The sequence below is a fragment of the Tachysurus vachellii genome, chromosome 13, assembly GCF_030014155.1.
Source record: "Tachysurus vachellii isolate PV-2020 chromosome 13, HZAU_Pvac_v1, whole genome shotgun sequence".
NCBI lineage: Eukaryota > Metazoa > Chordata > Actinopteri > Siluriformes > Bagridae > Tachysurus > Tachysurus vachellii.
The window spans coordinates 11,044,238-11,067,085 of NC_083472.1; the positions used below are offsets into that span (position 1 = coordinate 11,044,238).

Below are 22,848 nucleotides of genomic sequence, written 5' to 3' on the forward strand. Positions count from 1 at the left end.
AAGACTGGAGTATATTATATCTGCAAAGGGGCAATTAATCTGTAATGAGATGTTTAAAAACCTTTGGCTTGAATACCAAACAAACAAAAAGCATGATGTTTCATTCATTAAAAAAATGAAGCATTCGAATTTTTGCCAAATGACTGTAATATAAGATAAATGGCATATTTCAGAAAAATAATCCAGCGGTAAGTGAATTTATTTTCTTTAACAGTGTGATCCTTTATTACTTCGTCAGTATGTTTTCTCAGCTGGCTTCAAGATACAGTGAGAATTCCTTTGGTGCCCACTTACCATTGCTGAATTTATAGTTAGAAAGATTTTAATCCTCTCAGGATTTTCTGGGACTACTACCTTTTTTTAAAGGAACCTTAATTCATTATCTATGGATTAAAAAAAAGTAAAAAGATTTAACATGTGAAACTGAAGCCTGAAACCATTCAAAATGTCCGATTTATTAGCAAATCACAGGAAACGAAGAAAGAAGACAAAAGAAGTAGAAAAAAAGAAGAAAATGATAAAGACCAATAAAGATGATGATATAGAGAAGATAAATCAGAAGACCAAGAAAGATGTTGAAAACAAAATGACAACAAGGAAGACAAAGAAATCAGAGAAAAGAGACAAGAAAATAAAGAAGAACAAGAAAAAGATGGAGAGGCCGAAGATGACGAAGAAGTAGAATAAGACAAAGACAACGATAAAGAAGAATATGAAAAACACAAAGAAGTAGAAGAAAATGAAAATGAAGAAGAAGAAGAAGAAATGAAGATGACAGAAGAAGATGAAGAACACAAAAAATAATAGGAAGAAGAAGGAGGAGAAGGCTGTAAAGCCTAAATGATCAGTTGGTTTTTTTCTATCCCGCATTACTCCTGATACATCATTGCAGGAGATTTTCTTGCTGGTTGGTTTATCAAATATCTTCAGGAGAATGAAGAATTTATTCAACTCTTCAACTTCAGTTGAGCAGAGCATTAATGATACCTTTGTTTGCACTGATAGTTGTTGCTGGCAGTGCAATGAGTTCAGGACAGCGAAGAGACAGGTCCACATCTACACTCTGCTCTTTAGAATCTTCTTTTTCTTATGCAGGACCTTTCTCTCTAATTCCCTGTTTCTTTAGAACTCTGCTGCAATTATAAAGTGCTTTGTGCTGGTTATGCCATTGTTTCCTTATGGAGTGTGTGTGTGGGGGGGTGAGAGAGCGAGAGAGAGAGAGAGAGAGAGAGAGAGAGAGAGAGGAAGAGGAAGAGAGAGAGAGAGAGAGAGAGAGAGAGAGAGAGAGAGAGAGAGAGGAAGAGGAAGAGAGAGAGAGAGAGAGAGAGAGAGAGAGAGAGAGAAACCTCTGCCGCTATGCATACAGGATTTGAATTTGATGTCTCAGCAATGCACACAAAGTTCACTCAAACTCAACTTTCAAACAGAATAAACATTTTAAAGTTTAAAATGACATTTCTATTTATCCCTAACATCTATCTCTAATGAGCAAGCCTGCTTCAACGGTGACTTGGCAAGAAAAGATTCCCTAAAATGGTATAAGGAAGACCCCTTGAGAGGAACCAGGAAATTCCTTCCTGAAGCCATTTTTTTCTGTTTGAAATGTAGATACATACTGGATTTACTGTAGAACAATACAGAATAGGCTTGATACCTGAGCTTGGGAAGCTCGTACTGGGGATCTCTTTTAGACAGGAGGAGTCATGCAACAAGAAACACTCCCTTAAAATATGAAACAGCAGGAAGGTAATAAATAAGCAGTGACGTCTTGCTGTTTAATCAAATTAGAAGATGATCCTAAAAGCAGTTATGATGTCAGTGGCTTTCAGGATTGATGACATTACTGCAAGCAAGGGACAAGGGACTGCCTTATTTTGTGCATAGAAGATCTCACTATATGCTGGAGACTATGTACATTCAGTAGGACAAGAAGCTAGGAACTAAAATGTTAGATTCTCTTACTAACAGTAAGAATATTAACTGCAACGTGCTGGGATTCAACCAGCAATTGTGTGTGTGTGTGTGTGTGTGTGTGTGTGTGTGTGTGTGTGTGTGTGTGTGTGTGTGTGTGTGTGTGTGTGTCTTTTCCACAAAACTTGTCCTGCCTGTGCACAGTTTGCAGGTAATTCATTTCTAACCCTTTCCTGCGCAGTCAGTAAGAAAGAGAATTGAACGCACAGTGCATGCTGGGACACTTTTCTGCTCCTACATATATCTTCCCTAGTTCCGTTCGAGGGATTTGCAGGGACTGTGATAGAGATTTGGGGCAGAGAAGAGGAGAGGATTCAACATTTGATTTTGCCATTTAATGAAAAAAAAAAGAGTAAAAGAAATCCACAAGAATACCATCCACATCAACACACAAAAAAAGACAGGGCTAAAAATAATTGAGGGCAGAACAAAAAAAAAAACACAACAACAAAATCAAACCCACACCAACGGATGACGCAGATCCTGCTGCTGCATGGTCTTAAAGTGACTGAAGAGGCTATTGATGGTGCGCGAGTGATTGTGTGTTTTTGTGGCGGGGAAAAAAAAAGAAAAGGCAGCAAAGAAAGTGAGAGAATAACAGGAGAGATGCTCAAATGATCAAAAGGTAAGAAGTAAAGTTCTGAGAAAAAGAAAGGGACGAGGAGCAAAAGAAAGACACCGTAGATGTGGATAAATGGAAGACAGAGAGAGAAAAAGAGAGAGAGAGAGAGAGAGAGCGAGCAGAAGGGATGAAAAAAATCACATTAGCTTTGCAGGTTTAACAGCTCCACGTTTTCAGGAGAGAACACACACTGCATCACAGCAGCCCAGATCTTCGTGCAAGCTCAGATCGGTTCTGAGTTTTTTTTATACAACAGTTAGTTCTACTCCACTACATTTACTGTAACAGTGTTCCAAGAGCGCTTCTATTTAGAAGAACTTCACATAAAATTCCACTTCCAGGTTCAAAAGTGTTACCACAGTATTGTTTACGACATCATGGAAAATGCTTCTTTTCAGAAATAAATTCTCCTCAGAAGATGATAAGAAAGAAGGGACACCAGTTTTCCTGGAATGTGAGCTAGATAGCCGACATGCTATAGAAAAAAAAATCAACATTTTGCCATGTTGTGTCCAAAATGTCACTCTATATTAATTCCTTGTTCATAGAACTGTTCTATATAAGCAAGATCGGACCGACGATCATGCGGTTATACTGAATAGTGTCGCTGCTGTGATTAGCCATTATTCAGTATTAAGCATAATTCTGTATTATCCTTAAGAGAGACTTAAGTAAAGGTGAGTATATTAAACCCTGCTTTGTACCACATTCCATCCAAGCAACTGGGACAACTTGACTTCCGACTTGACCACCAATGAAGACCTGCATCAAGAGTCTTCATCATGGCACCCAAGTGGCGGAGTGAATGCATTTGAGCAGCCGAGTCACTGTCTGTCTTCAAACAAGAATGAATATAAAGCGCTTCTGTAAGTCACTAAGTAACTGCACAAATATTCAGGACAATTCCAACATTATCCAACTTTTGAGCAGCAGTCCCAATTTATCTACTCGAGCAGCCAAAACAACAAGATGTCCTGTTTGCATATTCCTGATTTCTCTTCCAACAGACCGTGTTTGCTAATGCCAAAGTTCCAAACATCTTCTCAGGCTTGTTAGTGGCAAGTGCTGCTCGAAATTCTCATCTCATCATTAAGCTGCTCCACCTGCTTTACCCAGGTCCCTCCTGGTCCCTCCAGCAGACTCTGACTTCAGAGCATTCCGAGGGGAGAAGTTTCTCTTTTTCCACAGCAAACTAGACTCCTTTTAAGAGTAAACCATCTGAACTGGTGACCAAATGCACACACATCAGACTACATCAGAGTTCTCCTTGCTCAAACAAACCATATATGCCTTGTGGTGAATTTCCCAAAACAGAAAATCTACAGCCCTGAAGGCAAGGATGAATGCCTTGCTTCTTTAAAGCTAGACTGACGTACAGAGGCTTGTAGCAACGGCTTTGAGAGAGTTCACAATAACTCTTAAATCTAAAAAGAAACAAAAATGCACTCCAGAGAAATTCAGCTCAGCAAAGTAAGGTGACAATGAGGTGAATTAAAAGTTGATGTAAATTGAAATGTGAGCTTACCAGCTAAATCGATTCAATTCAGTTTAACTCACATTATCTCAGCTGGTTCAATTCATAAGAATATTTTACAGTTTGTTTCTTCTGACAACAGACAGGACCCAAAGATTATAATGGGATTTTTATATCTACACCATTTAAAAGGGTCCGGGTTTATACCTCAATGCTACTCAACATTGTAGATAGCAGATCAGATGATTTATGAATCACTTATTCATGACAATAAATAAGATCCGCCACTTAGTATGCTTGCTTACAGGAGCTGAGAGGAGACCAGTGTGCCCAGAGGAAACCTAAATGGACATAGACATGGAAACATGCAAAGTCTTGTCCTGACAATAAGTGGAGCTCAGGATCCTAACCTGGACTAGTGCCCAGGAAATGGTATAATACCACCCAAAGGGAATGGTATTAAATTTATCTGACAAGTTGTCTGAATGCATCTCTGGCCAATACACTGAAGATGGCAGGGTTGGTGAACAAGTAACAAGTAGCTATTCCAGCATTATTGTGGGTCATGCATCCAAGAAGTATATGAGACAAATGGAAGAGCTTTAGTTGGTTTAGTTGACTAATAAAAAGCACAAGGGAGGAGGTTTTTCTTTTTCTTGTTGAAACAAAAAAGGACGCTGCAAACCATCATGTCAGCAGGTGACTGAGATGACTAAGGGGGTTTTTACACCTGGTCACTTCATGTGTTTTCTCTGATCCGATAGCTATCTGATCGTAAAAAGACCAGGTGTAAATGCCCTCCGAAACGGTTTCGAGACGGATATAAATCCGATCGCTCAAACCACTTCAGGAGGTGGTCTGGGATGCATTTCAGATGAAACTGGCAGGTGTAAATGCATGTGGTTGTTCAAGCCACGTACGTCAGCACTATACTCCTCCTAAACGGAAGTACATCACTCGCAGGTGACTCGCGAGTCATGTATCGCGCCAGAAACAAATATGTTTTCCCACCAGTGCTGGCTCCGATCTTTCACCCAGGTGTCTTATTGGGTCTTAAAATGCACTGCTGCCACCAGCGAAAATGCAGCAAACAGTAAATGCTGTTTTTTGTAGCAACCGCATACACCAAAGTGGGTTCCATTTCAATTACCCCGGAAATGAGGTAAAATATATTTGCATTTTGGGCGGGAGTGGAAAGATCGGATTGATATCCGATTCGCCAAGACGCCTTTATGAGGCCTAATGTAAATGGAACAGTTTTAACAAATCAGATACTGTAGCTATCGGATCAGAGAAAACACATGAAGTGACCAGGTGTAAAAAGGCCCTAACAGCCACAGGGGAAGAAGACAAAGCTTGTCAGTGTTTTCACTGCAACCACTATTTGTCTTTCAGGAAAAAGCTATCAGAAATGTCTGAATTTTCTGTTCCTTAAATGGATTAGGTAAGGAAGGAAGCTGTGAACCTGAACACAAATAGGTTCTGCCCTGTTCACTTCCTTGCCTTCTATACAGATATGGTAAATGAGGACATTCCTTTTTTGTGGCTATGAAGAATTGAGTAATTATACCTCTCATCTGTGCAACATCAAACAAGCCTGTAGATCAAGAGGAAGCCTTAATAATATTCTCACAGCTAATGCTCTAATGTTTCTAGATGGAGAGAGAGAGAGAGAGAGAGAGAGAGAGAGAGAGAGAGAGAGAGAGAGAGAGAGAGAGAGAGAGAGAGAGAGAGTATCACTAACTTAATTCCTGGAACACTTAGTTGTCCCCTCAACATACAGTTGCATCTATACACGCACACAGGCAGAAACACACACAGGCACACTCACACTGGAATACACACAAACACAGGAACACACATGGGCACGCACATGTTTAGTTTTGGGGTTTTAAAGGTAACCTTACAATTAGGCCAATTTTAAGTAAAAACTTTTATTATAAATTTGGTTGGCCAGAATATAACTTTATCAGCTGGTCCTCAGCTGCAGGCCACATGTTTGACAGCCCTGTTCTAGACAGATATTCTGGACAATGGTGACAGGTCCATTTATCTGTGTTAGCTGTAGTGGCTTGTCTCAGAGTAAGCAAGCTCATTAGTGGCCAGGCTTCAGTTTGCATCAGGGAACTGTTACGCCTTAGCGTGTTTTTTGAATGTTGCTTATTATTTTTGTGAGCGTCACTGGTGGCTAGGTGTTTTTCAGTGTCTGTTTCTCCTTTCAGCTCCTCCAATTACGTCATATATCCGCCTGTACGTCATTGGACGATCATCACATGACACACGATGCCCCGCCTCTTCGTCGTGCTATTGGCTGGACGGGGATTGCAGGTGGACATTTAAACCACGTCAGCAAGAGTGAAAGAGAGAGAGAAAAAGCTGTTTTTGAATGCTGTGTTGCATGTTGTATGCTGTGGCTTGCGTGCCGTGTTACCCCGTTGTGCAAAGCACTGTGAATTGTCGAAATTTTGGGTTGACTTAGTCATTTTGTGTTTTCTGCCTCCTTGTATGTTTTTCCATGTAGTTTTGTAAATATTGTTATATGTAGATATTGTAAATACACCTTGTTCGGTGGTTTGTAGGAAGTTGGTGCCAGTTTCGTTATACGGTTTATTATTGTTTATGGCTAGATAGGGAGCGAGGGAAGGATTTTCTTTTCTTTTCTTTGGATCAGGTTAACTGAGTGGTACTTGAGTTAGGTGGTTACGGCTTCAGAAGTCGGAAAGGCCAAAATAATAAATAAAACTCCCTCTAAGAGAAAACTGAACAAGAAGTGAAACTGTCGTGCCAGTTTTGTATTTTTGTTCCTTTTCTCTTTTCATGCTGAGTTTTAATTTTTACCTGTTACGATCTGACCTAGACTCGGTCGTAACAGAACACTAAGGATAAAAATACATTAGAAGTCAGTAACTACTCTTCAATATGTCTGTAAATTAATTATGATCCTTTATAAATACTCTGTAAATTCTGTAAATATGCCAATTTAACAATGGACCTACCACTGTGTCCTGTAAATCACTTTAGCATTTATCAGGAAAGACAGAATCATCCAGATCCTGCACTGGAAGGAGGACTGACTCTGAGGCAGAAGTGCCTCGTATTGTGGTTGTACTATCTGTTCATTATAGAGCTGACAGTAAACTGGGTAGATGCTAAATATGGGACCTGTGAGCACAAGAAGGTTAATAACTTGGAGCTAGTTCTGCATGCCAAACAAGGTAGCGGTAGAGTGCAGTAGATTTGTAGTCATGTCAACAATCAGGCTTCCCAAAAGAGATGGGAGTACAAGGTCAGGCCCATCATCAAGTCATCGAAGCCCTGTCCAAAGTCAATGAGAAGAGAAGAAAGTGGCTGCGGATGAAGAGGAAAGATCCCAGGTCACAGGCATCGAATGGTGTGACCTTGGATGCCAACCCTTACTGCTGAACCTACTGGAGGTGTTCTGGGCTCAAACGTTGAAGAAGCTGAATGCTCACTTGATAATCCCTATACCATGGGGCAGTGGTATATCAATGTTAAAGCATTGCAGTAGTGACTGAATGGATGTGAGTTTAATTCCAAGACTGCCAAGCTGTCACTACTAGGCTCTTGCAATACCCTTAACCCTCAACTCATCAGCTGAGAATGAGATAAATGCTCTGAATAAATGTTACAAATGCAAATACAGGGAATGCATCAACAGATTGAATGCAAAAACTGTACATTTTTTTTTATTTTTGGACTACAAAAATTGTACATTTTATTGAAAATAAGTATTTGCATATCACTGAACAAACAAGTTCATTGAATTTACTTAATTTAAATGTGTAACATTAACACAATACAGTACATCCAACATGATCCAAGCCTTAAATAAAATCAAACACCAACTTCACACCTGAGCTGAGAATCAAACTCACAATGCTGGAGTTATGCTGGTCTGGATTTCTCCTACCTCATGGCTCACTTTCCTTCTTCTAAACTCACTCAGTTTTGAGGGGATTAGTGAAGGAGGCATAAACTGTGCAAACATAAGGGACAGACACAAAACCAGATGCAGAAAAAGAGAAACCGAGACAAATATGTTCCAGGGTTTGGTGTCAACCCAAAAGTAAGATGTGATCAATAAAGCTTTCTGAATTTAGGTCACAATGCTTCATCTGATATTTAAGCCACCAAACCAAACCAGGGCTGCAGAGCTCTAGAGAATGCTCTGAGAAGAAGAAAATAAAAACGGAAGGACAGGAAGAAGGCGGAAATGTGAGAACATCAAAACAAATCAAGGAATAACAAAGAATGGAAGCTCCTTCGTTGACCTTGTCTTTGAAAGTGAGTGAAAGCTTTGAGGCTGGTGAGTCGTGGTTAAATATGCAAGAGAACAGAGTAGCATTTTGGTAATATTAAATAAAATATCTGCAAAATCACACACTGTGTACTTCGGATAAACTCATCAAAAAGCTGAGGTTATTGACACAATGCAGATGCTGATACTCCATAAAACATGGAGGTATGGCGTGTGATATGAATGATATAATACTGACTCTTGTAGGTGTTTGGAGCTCAAAAGTAAACGGCAGAATGAAAAAACACTTAAAGGCATTTGACCAGACAGTGACCAGACATATAGCGGGATACATATTTTACTGTAGATTACTGAATCCACGGCAACAGGATAAAAGTGTAATGTCTCGGTCACAAACCAACAAGAATAGAATAAGGAGCAGAAGGGTGTTTACCGTTGTGATAACAGAGGTGTGGATTTTTTTTATCACATCGTCCATCTCGAGGAGTTTGGGCCCGATTAGAGAACTGTGAGGTCCGCTGATGTGTCCGATGTGGTCCAGGCCCAGATAATGCAGGATCAGCACGTCCCAGTCGTCTCTCTTAAGGGTGCCGTCCAAATGACGGGTCACATTGTTGTCCACCTGAGACACGCACATACACAATAAAATGACTACAATGCTAGCTATCTTTGTTAAGTTCAATGATCTTTTCCTGCCAATTAACGAGACCAAACAGTGGCAACGAACATAATTTAACTCAAATCAATACAGACAATGAACAATAAGCAAGGACGTGAATAGCACTGTAGTTATATTTTATCTTATGTGAGCAGAAATGCTTACATGGCATCAAATGCTGACTTGGGTGTTGAGGACAGCTTCTTTACTTTTTAATAATAGGAATTCTGTGTTGAGGAGGTGTGTCCTTTGATCTTTCAGGAAATTACTGTATAAGTTAGGAGTTTTAGTCGCATGGCTTAGTCAGATTAGTCACCGTTTCTATGTCCCTTAATATTCCTGATTCTACTGGCAAGAATCACAGGCATTAACAATATAAGGGTACATTGTGTTTTTTTTTGTTGTTTTTTTTTTTTTTTACCATAAAATGAAAAGTTTTAGGGGGCACGGTGGCTTAGTGGTTAGCACGTTCGCCTCACACCTCCAGGGTTGGGGGTTTGATTCCCGCCTCCACCTTGTGTGTGTGGAGTTTGCATGTTCTCCCCGTGCCTCGGAGGTTTCCTACGGGTACTCCGGTTTCCTCCTCCGGTCCAAAGACATGCATGGTAGGTTGATTGGCATCTCTGGAAAATTGTCCGTAGTGTGTGAATGCGTGAGTAAATGAGAGTGTGTGTGTGTGCCCTGCGATGGGTTGGCACTCCGTCCAGGTGTATCCTGCCTTGATGCCCAAAGACGCCTGATAGAGGCACAGGCTCCCCGTGACCCGAGAATAGTTCGGATAAGCGGTAGAAAATGAGTGAGTGAGTGAGTGAAAAGTTTTATTTTACCAAAGTCAACAGGAAGAAGAATTTTCTTTATCTGCTTGTTGGATGACTAAAGTACTAAGTAACTGTTTGATTGAGAACTAATAGCTTAGATTTGCAATCTGCTTCACTCGGCTTTTGGATTTGTCCACTCCTGAGTTTAATCCTTAAACTCATGATCCTAATATTACCTTTATAAACTAATATTGATTTTAAAACTATTCGATTATGAATTGTTATATAAATTGTGCATTGTTCATTTATGATCATCGAATATATGTTTAATTTGTGGGTTTTTTCCAGGTTTGGTTTCAGGTTACGTATCTACTGCTCCTAAAGCCGTCAACTGTCCCATTCTCTTTCTTTAAAAAAAAAATATATATATATATATATATATATATATATATATATATATATATATATATATATATATATATATATAAATAATCATATTGATCTTGCTCCCTTATTAGAGAACATTAAAGATATTTAATTATAGATAAATGCCATTTTTCAAAATTTTTCTAAAAAAAGTTTTAGGGGACTTTCATACTGACAGTTTAGCTTTAAACAGAGCATGCTTCTCATGAAAAATTGGTAATGTGAAAGCACAGGAAGTGCACTGTAGTATTTAACCCGAGACTATTGGTAGGAGGTGATGGATTTCAGTAACACTGGAACGGTGTTATGATTTCCCTGAATATGAACACAACTCTGGTCTACATGTTCAGAAAGTAAATTAACCTGCACAACAGGAAATGTAGAGGTGAGATGTCTTACTGCACTACATAGCACCAACCCAAAACACACACACACACACACACACACACACACACACACACACACACACACACACACACACACACACACACACACACACACACACACACACACACACACACACACACACACACACACACACACACACATATATATATTGCATTGTGTTCTCCATGCATTTTTGATGATGTAAGATGAATTCAAATGCCCCTTGGGTTTGTTAGAATCAAGTGATCAAGTGAGTCTGAGCCAGAAACAATCAGACAGCAGCAAACAAACTCAGTGTGATAATGTCATGACTTATTACCCCTAAATTATTACTGTCCAAATATTCTTGTCTTTAAGATACATGGGGTACGAGATGAAAAAACAGGCATTGTTTTCTACCTTTTGCTTAGTTTCTCCAACAAATATTATACTGCAAAATCTACCAGTCAGATCCAGCGCAAACTCCTGCATAATGACATATGCATATACGTTTTCCATGACCATCTTATCTTCCTGAACTGCTCCCTGAATCCCTGAGTTTGAAATCATACTAAACACTTAAACTTTGGAACACACTTCCTCAACCACAGCTATCTTTTCTTTTAAAGCTGAGCTGGAAATGGCTGTTCTCTTAACACACATTTTTCTGTTCTTCCTCCTTCTGTTTTCTTGTAAACCTTTAAACCTTTTCTGTTTGTTGCATTCTATAAATATACAAATCGCTTTATAAACACTATATGAATTGGATAACAAAATTAAAATAAATAAGTAAAATAAAATAACATATTATAGATTTTCTGGTGAATCAATATGATCAAAAAAAAAAAAGTCCAATAATGTTCTATTGTTAACTTTATTTTATTTTTACTTTCCCCACTAGTAGAAGACATGACCCTGGTATATGTAATTGCTCAATTTCTTACGCTTGTTTTTTTTTAATGATTAACGCTGTTCTGCTGTGAAAAAGAGCAACATGCTTTGAACAACTGAAATGAAATCCTCGTTCCTTGTCCTCTCCAACACAAACAGTATCATAGTAACCCGTGTTATCCCTCACCTCAGTGTAGTCGGAGACGAAGAACGACGTTGTGCCATCATACTCTAAGAAATGCTTAGGGAAGAGCCGCACCCACGTGTCATCACCGTAGAAGATGATCCTTTTGCCAGAGTTCTTGGCCTGCCAGAGAAGGTTGTCCTCTAAGAGAGCCTGGGAGTTCAGGTTCATTACAACGTCGATGAAGCCGGGAATGCTGCCTGTTGTCAGAGCCTAGCCAAGAACAGCAAAAGTATAGGGGACAAAATTACTGTTATCTGATAACATCAAGAGAGCAATGAAACTAAACGGAGCTTGACAGCAAAGTTTTTTTCTCTAAACATTTAGCAGCTAGAGAAAAAAAAACAAAATCAGGTTTAAATTTGCTCAAAATTGGGATTTTTTTCTTTGAAAATTCTGCTTTAAGAAAACCTAAATATACAGATCTTTATTAGGAACACAAATAAGTTTATGTAGTATGTAATCAGCCAATCATGTGAGAGCAGCACAATGCATTAAATCATGCAGTCGTGTCAATCAAGTCAAGTGCTTCATGTTCACATGAAACATCAGAATGTTGAAAAACTGTGATCTCTGTGACTTCATCCTTTGTTTTGTTTCTCTCGAAACTCTAGAAAAACCCAGAAGATTATAGAAGCAGTTATAGAAATACACAAACCAGCCTGTCTGACAGCAGCAATCACACCCTGTCAAAATGAATGAGATCACATTTTCCACTATTCCAACCCAAAGCTGCTGGCTTGTATCTGCATGATTTTATGCATTGCTCTGCTGCTACACAATTGGCTGATTAGATAAGTGCAAGTATGAATAGGAGTACAGGAGTTCCTAATAAATTGCTCTGTAAGTGCATTTCCAAATAATGATTGATGTTTTTTTTTCATGAACTTTAGAATGTTTAACAAACTGCAAGATGGCTAAAAGCTACAGCTATAAGCTATGAATGGTTATAAAGACAGACAACGTTTTTATGGTCGTACATGTCAAAAATAATAAAATAAATAATAATAATAATAATAATAATAATAATAATAATAATAATAATTATTATTATTATTATTATAAGAAAATAAAATTAGTAATAATACAGTATTTATTATAAATTTACCTTTTTTATTATTTATTTATTATTATCTTTTATTTTTGTGGTTAATCAGATATTACAGTGCTAAATCCTGTGACTGAGATGCACAAATTGTATGTTGATGCCGGATCATGACCCAACATGTGTGTCTTCCCCAAACTGTTCCCCAGACACAAATATAGCGTTCAGCATCAGTTCAGGCAGGCCACATAGTCAAGTTCGGCTATCAGCTGATGTCAATTTTCTAACCCCGCCCATCAGCTGATTCCTAAGCGCGCTATTGGTCCCTTTCAAACAGGGCGCCCTATTTAAATGCTTTTTTCAGTCTGTCTGCTTGGCTGTTTCCTCTGTATTTCTGCAACCCACCTCCTCCCCTAGCTCCTCCTTGAAACTTTGTGTTTAACTTAATCAGTGTCATTCTGTTGTCACTGATGCAGGCTCTGTTCTAAATGGGGGATTTTGTCTTGCTGCTTTCCCAGTTAAATGGGGGATTGTCCCCCCACGAAGCTGCTGCTGTTCCCTGACTAGCTTTCATGGAGCTCATGAAAAGGATTGGGGAATTCAGAACAGAGCCATACCGCTATATGTCAAAGAATTGTCTTTATTTTGACTCAAGTGGTCCTGACTGAATTGTTTGTATGTCATTTTTATGCTGTAGCTTTTAGGTTCCACTTCACTAGAACTAATGATCCAGTATCAAGCATGTTCCAGCGTGACATTCCCCCCGTGCACAAATGCTGTGTTAAGGTTAAATGCATGGGCGAGGCTAGCCCCTTTAATTACTTTATCGCTGTAAGACTGATAGAAAATCAGTTGGCTTTCTGGGTGAGATGTCTTTACCTCTGTTGGGATAACCTTATACAGAATATTTGTGGTTGAAGATACCACCTTTAAATTTAAAACTACTACTACTACTGCTACTACTACTACTATTACTACTACTACTAATAATAATATAAAAGGAATATACAATTGCAGGGACCAGGAATACAAGCAGGTCAGCATTAACTACTGACTGCTGCCTAGTCAGTCTGGCTAATAACAAAAATTGCAAGTGGAAACAAGCTGCTTCAATGACATGCCGTTCTGGTTATTAGAGAGTGGAATCACAGACAAGTTCTTGAAATAGGCAATTATGAGGGTGCGAGACATCATTCATGGTTTTTTCTGCTTTTTTCCTTCAACATTCTTGATGATGTGCTGCAGCTTCCTCTTTCCTCTAGTGGAGGCTGCACCAAACCAGATAACGATGGCAGACATAAGGACGCTTTCTATAGTGGCAGTACAGAATTGCACTATTATAGCCTGGAGCAGCTGGAACTATGCCAAATGTCGTAAGACACATCCTTTGCTGAGCTTCCTTGTTGATGGATGATGTATGCATCTGCCATTTGAGATCCCGTGTGATCGTATTTCCCAGTGACAGTGCTCACTGAGGAGTTATTAAGGATGAGTGGATTGGGGGGAAGATTTGCGTTTCTTGAAGTCGATGTGGTTTTAACAGTGTTGAGCTCAAGGTTGTGCTGGCTACACCTGGAGGCTAGTTGTTAATCCTCCTGATGGTACTTTGACTCCTTGTTGGGGGTGTTGGGAATGAGAACAATTACAGTCTGCAAATTTGAAATTTGAACTTCACGGATGCATCACAAGAAACAGTCAATCGTGTAGAGAGGATAAAAAAGTAGGGTGCTGAGTGACCCGGGTTCAAATATTTTCAGACTGATTCTCATAATTCACTACTTCCGGTCAATGAGGATGACTGTGATCGATGTACAACCAACCAATCAAAACAAAGAGGCATTTAAATCTGCCGTTATCGTTTCAGAAGGTTGTCCCTATGTTGAGTTAGCATTCAGGTGATATAGCTTTATCAGCTTGTGTGTAAGCCTGTTCCCAGCCATGGTTAAACATGTCACCATGGTAACAATGCCGAATGATGGTTAAAGACGTTTAAAAGTAATTATTTTTTTCCATGCACATAGTAATACTAGTGTTAACATACTGTATGTGGAATGTTTGAGTGTACAGATCACTGTGTGTTGTTATGGTAGGCAGACATCATACAGGTACAAAAAATACTTCCAATCTTAAGTAGCAGTTTGTGTAAACATAAAAAAAATAAATGAATAGTATACAAATGTGTACCTGGTTGTTCTCAAGACTAAAGCTTTGCAGACATGACAATGATGAAAGAGCTCTGTTTCTGTCAAAACTGCTTGCTTTCAATAAAAATGCCTTTAAACTCAAAGGAGATTACAATGTCTGAGTGAATTGAAGGGCTATATAAATGGTCTTCCTAAAGCACTCTCTATATGCTTGCACTCCCATTGGTCGATCGCGTCCTCATTAACCGTATCATTTAGATATTGCTTTTAGAGCAACTTCGCTTTTCCATCAGTTTTTGAAAGGTGCTTTGAAATAATGAAAGTTTCAGTGTATTCAGCATTAACAAAAATAACAAGTAGGAAAGTGTGTGTGAGACCTTACATTACTTCAAGATACTTTAGATGACACTGAAATGGAAATTTTAGCAAAATTTAAAAGGAACCTAATTCTGCTAGTTAATAAGAATGCCATATATTCACCAACAGCATGTCAAAAGGCAATACTTCTTCCGGCACAATTAAAAATTCTGAAAAAGAAATAATAAAAGCCACGCAGTTTGTTCTTCACCCATTCCTGCATTCGATTCACACCATAATAACTGTGTTTATTCTGACTGCACACACGAAAGGCTTTAACATTACACTGATTGTCTCCTGAGCCAATTAGTGTCTCAGAGAGAGGAGTACAAGTTCTAACTAACAAGAACAAGGACGGGGTCAACGGCAGTCTGCCACTTTTCCACTTTTTCTCTGCATTCATCCTGCTATTTGTCTCCCTGCATTTCTTCTCCTCAGCCTCACCATGTCACAGCCAGCCGCCTGCGCTCCCAATTTTTACCTCACATTGTCTTTCTAGGCTGCACTTATACACTCATATAAATGCACATACTATCGTCTGGAGCACCCTTCACTCTCAAAAAAAGAAAAAATATTGCATATTTATATATATATATATATATATATATATATATATATATATATATATATATATATATATATATATATATATATATATATATATGAGAGAATTTTTCAAGTTCATGATCCCTCACATCATCTCCGGTTTTTCTCTCATCCACCTACTGCATGCAACTATGTCAAGTAAAATGTATGAGTATTATTTACACATTTTCAGCCTTAAAGCTGTGTCATTCCTCACGTATCAGAGTAACCCCGTCTTCTGGAGTAAACACGGGGCTTTTTCATTAACTGGCTCGGTAGTGTTTACAGTTGAAACACAAGCAATTAGATCTTTCCTTTGTTTGTGTGTGTGCATGGTAATCACTGTACAGGAGAGTGCACAGAACCCAGCAGAATGCCACTGGCATGGTTAGAAGGCAAGCAGCAAAACAGTTTCTAGGACATGTGAGAATCAAACACAGAATGCACATTTTTTTCTTGTGCAAAATGGAGTCCCTGAGAGCTGAACGGCATTTTAAATCAGGCCTGCGTCAGGAACCTAACAAATTATACAGGCACAACTGCAAGAACATAATTAATAGGGAGGGTTTTTTTTTTTAACACCCATCCCCCCCCCAAAAAAAAAAAAAAAAAAAAAAAAAAAATCTCCATACTTTGTGTGTATTGCCTTGGGCACCTCATGAAATGTAATTCCCCTCATGTTATTTATTAAATATACAGTATATTAAAATTGGCTAATATTTTCCACAGGTGAATAAGCACCTCTTTCCCCTCATCTATGCTCTCTTGGAATGTTTGTACTTTGTGTCCCAAAAAAAAAAAAAAAAAAAAAAAAAAAAAAGGATGAATACTAAAATATCCATTTTCTCAAATCAGGGCTCAGCTGGAAAACGCAGCACAATTAATACTCTGTCTTTTACTCATCCTTGCAGAATATATCCTGCTGCGCTTCGAATAAGGACGTCCAGAAAATCTTCTCTGAGAGTAGTTTTAATTGTCCTGAGACGCCCCTTGAGAAAGAATTTAAAAACAGTGCTCATTAAATAAGAATTAGTATACAGGTTTTCATGCACAAGAAGCCTCACGTACTGTATGTCCTCCACATGTCCCAACCAAACTAGACACTTTTTGTAGTTTCTGAACAAATAATAAATAAATAAATAAAATTCTGCTAGTGTATTGTTTGTTTATGGATGACACACAAATGGACCTATTTTATTATTATTGGCATTTTACTTAGCTCAGTGCCAGCAACAATTCTGAGAGATGTTTAAAACTTTAATAGTGGGCGCAGATGACCAGTGTGTATAAAGTGACTTGAGTGAAAAGTAGACCCTGGAAAAAGAGTGTGTGTGAGTTTCTCTGATTTCGGATAATTTCGGCTACACGGCTAATTTCACTGCTGTGTGTTCGTCAATTCCTTTGTGTACAAATATCACAATCAGTGATACTGCTCTGCATAAGATATACTGCATGATGTAACTTAAACAGCTACTCTTCGTATTTTCAGCTAAACGTGAAACACAGTGGGAAATAAATTATGATTATGACAATAAATAGAACGTTATAGAATTTTTTTAAATATTTTAAACAAAGAAAGGAAATCTTGAAAATGATCTTGATTCTTCTTCTCCTTCTTCACATAATAATAATAATAATAATAATAATAATAATAATAATAATAATAATAATAATAATAATAATAATAATAATAATATGGTTATCACTTTTGCCAACATACTAACTACTAAGCTGTGATTCATGGGTAGACTACACAGCGAAGTGCTACTTGGGGTGGTTTAATTTACCTGGCAACCTCACTGACCAGGCTGACATAATGCAGTAATGTATGACAAAACAGTTAGCTAGATTAACACAGTTAATAATTAATACAGGTTAAGTCAGCATAGCGTGTTTGTGGGAGCGAGGTGTGGTAGAGCACCGGCTTGCAAATTGAGGATGGAGTTGTGGGAAGTAAGGATCATAGACCTGTGCTGAAATATATAATTGTCTGTTCTAAGTGGCAGAAAAAAGAGGGAAAGACGAGAGCATAATAGAGAGAGAGAGAGAGAGAGAGAATGTGTATGTTAAAAATGATAGTCAAGCCTGGCTAGAATATTTACTTACTTAACTACAAGGTTAACTAAATTTTCCCAAGCAGAGGAGTTATGTGACAGCTTTGTGCTGTACTATACAGTATTTTGGTGAGTGTTCAGTGTTAGAACTATATGGTTAGATGCTTAGCAACAGATTCCTAATCAGAAATTGATCAGCACATGCCTCATATCATAGGAAAACCTACTTTTATACAGGAAATGACGGAATTTTACCGTACATATTTACAGTCTATTCAGGCGGGATTAGCATTACCTGAGGTAATTTTTCCGGACCTTTTTAGAGAAGGTAAAAATCTTTATTGACATTGTCCGTAATGATTACCGAGATGGCACATTCGGACGGGACTAAAATCACAGAGAAGCTCTGGTAATAATTACTTTACCCCCACATCCCCACATAAAACTAATCCCGTCCGAATAGGGCTTAAGTCACTAAAGATTACGGCGACTTTTACCTTCTACCTTTTACCTGTAAAAAGGTCTGGAAAAAGTACCTAAGGTAATACTAATCCCGTCCGAATAGACCCGCTGTAAATATGTACGGTAAAATTCCGTCATTTCCTGTTTAAAAGTAGTTTTTGGCGCGTTTTGCAAGCATGGAGGTGCCATGTTGTCTGTTTGTGCACGTAATAACAGGAAGCAATGTCATACGCACATGACGACAAGGAGGTTACTGTGGTGCGTAAAGCGAGTTACCCCTCCCACTTCTGCTAGTTTTACTGAGATGTCTTGTCCCGTGCGAATTGGCCAATTAATATTACAGACGTCCTGAGGTAAAATTGCATTACTCCACGTCCCCACGTAAAACTAATCCCGTCCGAATAGGGCTTTAAATAGAAGATTATGAATATCCAGGATTAACTGTTAACCTGGGCAAAGTATGAGCAGTGTAAAACTGTGTAGTTTACAAGGTAACTACAAATAAATAAATAATTTATTTAACAGTCTGGTCAAAAAAAACTATGGTTTGGTCAGATTGCCTTTGAGTTTGCAGAAATCGGTGCCAGTGTGCAACAATACCCAAAATATACAGAGCAACATGAAAAAAAAAAACATTGCAGCAGATTAGACAGTGATACCGTGCAAAAGACACAAACGATGACACTGACACCATGTCTTTTGTGTTTCTTGTTTGATTTCCTCACAATTCCTGGGCAGAATATATTGACGCAGTTCAGTAAAAGCTGCTATGGACTGCAGAGGCTGAACTGTAAAGTTGGTGTGTAGTTGATGGACCTGGATATGATGGACCTGTAGCATCTCTGTGATGGCAGCTTTACAAAGCTAAAGGTGGTACAAGAAAGCACTTCTTTTAAAAAAAATAGTAATTATAGTAAAAAAAAGAATTCGTTATATTATCTCCCAACAAAGTTTTAGACTGATGGTAGTAAAACAGTATCAACATATTTAGTAATGGAGACTTCAAAAGCACTTCAAAAGCTCTGGATAAGAGCGTCTTCCAAATGACATAAGTGTAAAACGTTTGGTGTTTGGTGTCAGCAGAAATTTTCACTGTCCTGATGGTCTAGAGGTCCTTGACTTTTGGTCAGTTCACATCCAGGAGCTTCTCCACTCAGTGGACCACATGACCACATCTGATCTTGAACCCTCATGATTATTCATTGTACACTGTCTACTACAAAACTTTCTTTTCTGATGAGTAACTTAAATCAATTATATAATAATAATAATAATAATAATAATAATAATAATAATAATAATAATAATAATGAGCATGCTTAGAACTGTTTTGGACAAAAAAACTATTAAATGCATACACTTTATTATCCACCTTTTAAGACTAAATCTGAAATCTAAAATACTGACACCCCCCCCCCACACACACACACAGAAGAAAAAGAAGACACACAGTTTCAAAAGAGTGAAATTAATTTTTCTAGCCAGCAATTAAACACCCCCAAAACACCAAGTTGTTCAGAGGCAGTGAGCAAAGAGCCCTTGCTGATAGCAATCAACAAAACACAGCTGAACTTCATCAGGCGACAATTTCGGGTTGCGACAGTTTTGGGTTTTAAACATAAAAACAATTTTTTAAGTATTTTTGAATAAAAAGGATTTGCATTTGAAATTGCACTTACGATAATGCTTTATGTAGCAGATTTTGAGTGTATGGGGGTGGAAGGTTAACACTTTTGATGTTAACGTAAGTGGTTGTTTGGATGTTTGGTGTCAGCAGAAATTTTCACTGTCCTGATGGTCTAGAGGTCCTTGACTTTTGGTCAGTTCACATCCAGGAGCTTCTCCACTCAGTGGACCACATGACCACATCTGGTCTTGAACCCTCATGATTATTCATTGTACACTGTCTACTACAAAACTTTCTTTTCTGATGAGTAACTTAAATCAATTACATAATAATAATAATAATAATAATAATAATAATAATAATAATAATAATAATAAGCATGCTTAGAACTGTCAATGAGGGATAGCATTAATTAAAACTCACGTTTTTAGATATATATTCAGCTCTCATTCACATCTTTAGACATTTTTAAAAAACTGCTGCACTCGCTTTATTGACAGCTTCTTTAACAATTCATTTCTCATGTGTATGGAAGGAAAAACAAAAGTCTCTTCATTAATAAGCAGTACACTTCCAATTATTTTATCATTTAAAGCAGCAGAACAGTCCTTAACAAAATACATAAACACAGACACACACCAAAGCCAAAATACACACACAAGGGAACAGATTGGACTGATTAAAGGCAAACAGAAACAGAACTCGATTTCCATTTGCTCTACTGCATGAGCGATTCTCATAAAATATTGCCAATTCATTTCAGTGCAGGTTTGTGGGTTTTTTTTGTGTTTGACATTTAAAATTTGGTACTTGTTCAATTTTTTCCATGAATACAAATACAATTATAAGTAAATACACATAATGCTACCAAAGTCTATAAGGTCAAATGCTGAATTATTGGCATCCTTGAGTGAGAGGTTGAGGAAAAATACCCTGAAATGATATAAAGAAAATCTAATCAAATTTCCATCTTTGGACAAAAAAACTATTAAATGCATACACTTTATTATCCACCTTTTAAGACTAAATCTGAAATCTAAAATACTGACCCAATCCCCCCCCCCCACCCCCCACACACACACAGAAGAAAAAGAAGACACACAGTTTCAAAAGAGTGAAATTAATTTTTCTAGCCAGCAATTACACACCCCCAAAACACCAAGTTGTTCAGAGGCAGTGAGCAAAGAGCCCTTGCTGATAGCAATCAACAAAACACAGCTGAACCTCATCAGGCGACAATTTCGGGTTGCGACAGTTTTGGGTTTTAAACATAAAAACAATTTTTTAAGTATTTTTGAATAAAAAGGATTTGCATTTGAAATTGCAGTTAGGATAATGCTTTATGTAGCAGATTTTGAGTGTATGGGGGTGGAAGGTTAACACTTTTGATGTTATCAGTTTGGGGGAATCAATTTAGGTAGAAACTGTAGTGCACATACACTGTTTGACCGAAGGTTTGTGGACACCTGACCTTCACACCTAGAGCTATTAAGAGAAACGTCCAAATTCTGCTTAAATCAGCACATCTACATGATGTCAGCCATTCCATACCAGTGTTTGTTGAATTCCAACATAAGCACACCTCATGAAGTACTGATTCTGTGATCATCTTATTTAACAAGGAAAAGTATAAAAACCGTGGGGGGCTCGGTGGCTTAGTGGTTAGCATGTTTGCCTCACACCTCCAGGGTTGGGGGTTCGATTCCCGTCTCCGCCTTGTGTGTGTGGAGTTTGCATGTTCTCCACGTGCCTCGAGGGTTTCCTCCGGGTACTCCGGTTTCCTCCGGGTACTCCGGTTTCCTCCCCCGGTACAAAGACATGCATGGTAGGTTGATTGGCATCTCTGGAAAATTGTCCGTAGTGTGTGATTGCGTGAGTGAATGAGAGTGTGTGTGTGTGCCCTGTGATGGGTTGGCACTCCGTCCAGGGTGTATCCTGCCTTGATGCCCGATGACGCCTGAGATAGGCACAGGCTCCCCGTGACCCGAGGTAGTTCGGATAAGCGGTAGAAGATGAATGAATGAATGAATGAATGATGAAAGTATAAAAACCACCACTGTCATCATTACAATCCTCTTCCAAAAGGAATGCCAAAAACAATGCTAGAAGTACCTCAAAAGTAACTTGAGTTAAATAATATCTATTGAACATACGGAAAAAGTTGAAAAGAAAGGTTTTAAAAGAGGAAAAGGTTCAATTCTGGCTTTACTGGAAGAGGGATACAGTGAGTGCCAGGTTGCTTCGATGCTTAAAATTTCAAAGACAGTGGTTCATAACATAAGGTCAAGCTGCTAACACTGCAGACAACAAAATGAAAATGACTTTCCACAGACCAGGATACCATAGGATCACATCAAGTGTCTTACAAAAAGAATGGCAATCGGCAGGTCTGGTGAAGTGCACAGCCATTTAGGCTCAGCCCACTGCTGTTCACCTTGCTGACTCACAACTGTGTAGCAACGCACAGATCGAACCATATCATCAAGTTCGCCGATGACACGATCATAGTGGGTCTCATCAGCAAGAAGGACGAGTCAGCATACAGAGAGGAGGTGCAACAGCTAACTGCCTGACCACTCTCTGCTGAACATCCACGGATCATCTGTAGAGATCGTCAAGTGCACCAAATTTCTTGGTGTTCATCTAGCAGAGAACTTCACCTGCTCACTCAACACCAGCTCCATCACCAAGAAAGCCCAGCAGCGTCTCTACATTTTACAAAGGTTGAGAAAAGCCCCTCTCCCTTCCCCGTATTCTGACCACGTTCTACAGATGGACCATTAAGAGCATTCTGAGCAGCCGCATCACTGTCTGGTTTGGGAACTGTACCATCTTGGATCGCAAGACCCTGCAGCAGATAGTGAGGACAGCTGAGAAGATCATTGGAGTCTCTCTTCCCCTATCATGGACATTTACATAATACGCTGCATCCACAAGGCCAATAG

General features: G+C 38.6%; 1 protein-coding gene across 2 annotated transcripts in view; it reads right to left on the reverse strand.

Moving 5' to 3' along the window:
* Positions 1–22,848, reverse strand: part of pigg (phosphatidylinositol glycan anchor biosynthesis class G) — a 123,787-nt gene that overhangs the window by 83,398 nt on the left and 17,541 nt on the right. For both annotated transcript variants that reach the window (XM_060884711.1, XM_060884710.1), the window contains exons 3-4: positions 11,633–11,842; positions 8,780–8,968 (exon numbers count right to left, since the gene is read on the reverse strand). In XM_060884711.1, the coding sequence (XP_060740694.1) occupies positions 8,780–8,968; positions 11,633–11,842 (399 nt within the window). The remainder of the gene's footprint in view (positions 1–8,779; positions 8,969–11,632; positions 11,843–22,848) is intronic.